General features: G+C 31.5%; 1 protein-coding gene across 1 annotated transcript; it reads right to left on the reverse strand.

Annotated features, from left to right (window-relative positions):
* Positions 1-653: 653 nt before the first annotated feature.
* Positions 654-3,897, reverse strand: LOC124925988 (afadin- and alpha-actinin-binding protein A-like). The gene is made up of 15 exons (XM_047466140.1): positions 3,711-3,897; positions 3,551-3,579; positions 3,362-3,473; positions 3,188-3,285; positions 2,920-3,016; positions 2,745-2,834; positions 2,601-2,663; positions 2,416-2,490; positions 2,274-2,339; positions 2,125-2,202; positions 1,549-1,659; positions 1,387-1,464; positions 1,181-1,300; positions 1,032-1,075; positions 654-933 (listed from the first exon to the last, which is right to left on the reverse strand). Exons 1-15 carry the CDS (start codon positions 3,717-3,719, stop codon positions 882-884), a joined length of 1,122 nt encoding a protein of 373 aa, XP_047322096.1. The 5' UTR covers positions 3,720-3,897; the 3' UTR covers positions 654-881.
* Positions 3,898-4,331: the final 434 nt, after the last annotated feature.

A 4,331-nucleotide genomic window follows, 5' to 3' on the forward strand; every position in this document is an offset into this window, starting at 1 on the left:
ACCCTAAGTATATTGTTGGAATTTTATTTTTATCTTTTTTATTATTTATATTTGATTATCTTCCTTTATTTTTGATTCTTTATGTTTAAAATTATATATTTTACTTAATTTATTTAAGTTGTAAATTAAATATTTATTAAACATAATTAAATTTTAAATCTGTAAAATTATTTCTTTTTAATATATAATTAATCAATTTTAAACATATAATTATCAAATCAAAGAGTGCTAAAATTCAACATTTTGGTAGGAGAAGTTGGCAATTGTTTCTATATGGCAAAAAGTTTTATTTAAGATAACAAAGTTTTAAATTCAATTCACTAAGGAATAAATAAACCTGTCACCCAAAAGAAAGATAAAAAAAAACAATTAGCCTCATCTTCATAGGTTATTATGTTTCTCTCTATTTAATGTTTGATTCCATATTTTTTTAATGAAAAAATGATCATGTAAAAGGTCCCATGTTTGTCTGGGGTCAAAGATAGCTAGTCAAAAACACAAATCATTACTCATGTTTGCAGCTACTAATGTTTTCACTTTTTTTTTTTATAAAAACATTATTCAATTATGATCAAGCTTATCCCATCATCATCCACGTGATCCAGACCCCCTTTCTTCCTTATAAACAAAACACCTTTTTTTTCATACCAATTGGTGAAAGTACTTAGATTGATGATTGTCAAAAGACTAATTGGAATGTTTGACAACAGCATTCAAAAGCAATGTTTGCAAAAGATGCATTACAAGTGCTGTATATTTAGCTTTCTTTCACATTCATGATGATGATTTAATGACTAGCAGAGAATTAATTACCTTATATAAAATGATAAATCACATGCTCATATATAGAAGAACCAACCCAACATCTCATCTGACAGCTACTAACGAGGCGATGGAATAAGTGAATCCCTGTCAGAACTTAAGGAGAGTCTCCTTCATGGAACAAGAGCAGACAGAAATTTCGGTTTATTTGTAAATTGAATGTGTATGTTAGTATGTTATATGCATATACATTTCAGAGAAATTCATACCTTGGCTTCTCAGACTTGGAAATATGCTTAGACATTATGGATGCCTGCAATTAAACCAAACCAAGTTAGTGTTTCCTGTTTGTCGATATGTCACCCACCAAAAAGTAACTTAAATTATCCCTTTTGACTGCTCGATAAGGAAGGAGTACCTGTTCTTGAATTATGCTCCTTGCTTCAACCAGTTGAGCTTCAAGATCAAGCTCTCTTTCTGATACTTCAGGAGTGACTTCTGCTTCCTTTTGTGCATCTTGTAGCTGAAACATGCGTTCCTACAAAGAACTCCCCACAAACAACATTATTATACACAAAAATACTCGTTTATGTTCCTCCTCGCTCACCATTAATACAGTATTACCTTAATAGATGACATTTTTGTGCGGAGGCTCTCTTCTATTTGATCTCGAGCCATGTGAAATGGCATGTCAAAGACATCCTATTAACAACATTGAAATTTTAACTTTGAACACATGAACATAAATACAAGTTATTACTGTAAGAGAAATATTTGTTCATATACCGTCCTCCCAATCATTGGTGAACGTGAAGAATCAGAATCAAGTCTTTCATGGGCTGTAATAGGTTGTTTGGACAAACCATTTGGGCCATTTAAGAAACCACGCATATCCACCTGTAATGGAAATATTCGTAAATGGAAGAAAACATAGCTTTAAGGCTTAATCTAACATTCTAATGGGGAGATATAATTAGCAAAACTCTTTTGACTCTTTACTTCTAGGAAATATTTCTCTTAATTCAACTGAAACTTGACAATATTCTTTGTTAATTAACTTATAGAGCTTTATTCAGTTATTACATCAGGATAAACAATGATATTTACCTGAGAATATATTTTCAACAAAACAAACTATGGGTTGATTTCGTTTCTTTCAGATTTCTCATCCAGATGTAGATCTAGATGGGATCACATTAGAAGACATTTTGCATCTGGACTTTGTCTCACACATAATCAGAAATGCATAGCCAATTTCTATGACAAATTAAGATCCAGAAGCAAAAATGTTTGAAGATAGGGTATATGTTGAGAATTTAAGCCTACCACTTAAAAATAGAAATTTCAGTTCTATAAAACTACCTGCATAGAACGCAATAATGCTTTCAGGTCGGCATTCTCTGCCACTAGTTCTTGATTCTTTGCCTCATAAGCATCCACCTAGCATCAGGAATTTGACACATGTTTAGCATGAGCGGGCGATAAAAAGTTAAATTATTTATATTTCATACAATTCTTTTGTAGAAGTCATTGTCAGCTTTCTTTCCATTCCAGGTTCCACGTTGTCGTCCTTCTTTCTATGCACACGAAACAAAAGCCATGAGAAATCCAGTATGGATGTAAATGGACATATAACTTTTAGTCTGAGATTACCTGAAGTAAGTTCATTATTTCCATGCCAGATTTAGATTCTTTCTTCTTCTCCATCAAAACTTGGTTGAGCTTTTCCTGCCACAAGAAATAAATTACACCTCAATTCCATTTATATCAGTTGCTCAATAATATGGGAATTCAATTTAAGATTTCGCAAAGACAGATAATTTGATGCAAATACAAACCTGCAACTTTATGTATTCCTTTTCCTTTTTCTTCGTTTCATGTATTTGCTGGGTTCGTACTTGCTTTTGGAGCAATCAAACAAGATAAGGTAAGTATTTTTTTTCTATAATAGTTAGGCAAACTCAAAATAGAAAGGTTTGCACCTGATTTCCAATAACCATTTTCTGAAATTCATCTCGCTCCTGCTGTAGTTTCTCAACTTGTGACTTAAATGTAGCAGTAGCTTTACTTTCCTGTATTCAAATCTTGTCATGATCAACAAAAACGATGGGGGAAACATATATGTTTAGTGCATAGAGCTATAGCCAATTTTTCTACCTTTCGAGATAGGGTTGCTATTTCTCTATCCTTTGCAGCTAACTCAGATTCAACTCTCTCCACTTTAGCTTCTAATCTTGAAATATCGGATAAATATCTGTGTTTGATGGGAGAGACGTCGAATAAACAAGAAACCAAACATGGATATTATCTTCTAATCAATGAGTTTACCATTTTTGATGAATAAGAAAAACCCCCTTTTAGTTTCTTGTATTACTAACTGAATCAAATTCTACACAACCCATTAGATAGATAGATAGATAGATACCTTTGCCTCTGTTCATTAGCAGAGTCTCTGAATTCAATATCTCGCTGTCTCTGCTGTATAAGAGCATATATACAGTTGCAAGTACGAGAAGCGGAGACCTAAGAGAAGAAAATGTAATAAGAAAAATAGTTTTGAAAAATCTTAAAGATCTAAGATAGATAGATAGATACATACTGGGTCATTTGCAAACAGATCAAGCGATGCCGGGAAACCAAACGTAACAAGTGTCTGATTCAGATACTTAATGCAATGATCCAAGTTACTCTCTTTAGCAAATGTATTATCACTGAAGAAACACAAAAATGAAAGATGAAAAAGAATTTGTGAAGATAAAAAGAAGCCCTAAAAGTTGAAGATATTAACCTGATACTGAAACTGGGTTGAGTGGGCGACTGCATAAGGTAAGAGAAGTATAAAGGAAAAGTAAGCAAATAGATGTTTCCATGTTTAGCATGCGTAAAAAGATTTAATTTTTTAAAAAAAGAAGAAGGGATAATCGGAGATGGAAATCTCCCTGATTTACCGGCGGCATTGCGGAGGTATTCTTCCCGGCTGTAACAACTGGAATCGAGAGAGAGAGAGAGAGAGCCGCCGTAGAAGTAGCAACGGGAAGATGATAGATCTGAAGTCTGAACGAATGTTTGTCAAATTTAAACTTCTTCTTCGTTTTCTTCGATTCAAATCTTCAGTCTGATTAGCTAGTGTGTTATTGATTCCTTAGGATTCCTGTGACCAACGTGAGCTGAAGTAAGGGCTGGTTTGATTTGGTTTATTTTTTTTATGTTCTTACTGTTTTATTTTTAATAAATTATTTTGAATTTGGTGAATTTTTTTTTTGGAGTGTTTTAATAATTGAAAAAGATATGATGAGATTAATTTATTTTGAATAAAAATTATTCAAAATAATCCCAATCAAACTAAAGTCCGGTTGGTTCTTGGATAAAACTTTTATTCTACTTAATTTATTTTTAAAGTTATTCTTAACAAAAGTTATAACCATTTTATTCTTTAAATAGGAAGATGAGAGATAAAATATTAAATATATATATATATATAATATATATATTTATATATATATCTATATATATATATATATATATATATATATATATATATATATATATATATATATATATTTCCCTCT

The sequence above is a fragment of the Impatiens glandulifera genome, chromosome 2 (assembly GCF_907164915.1).
Source record: "Impatiens glandulifera chromosome 2, dImpGla2.1, whole genome shotgun sequence".
NCBI classification, from domain to species: domain Eukaryota; kingdom Viridiplantae; phylum Streptophyta; class Magnoliopsida; order Ericales; family Balsaminaceae; genus Impatiens; species Impatiens glandulifera.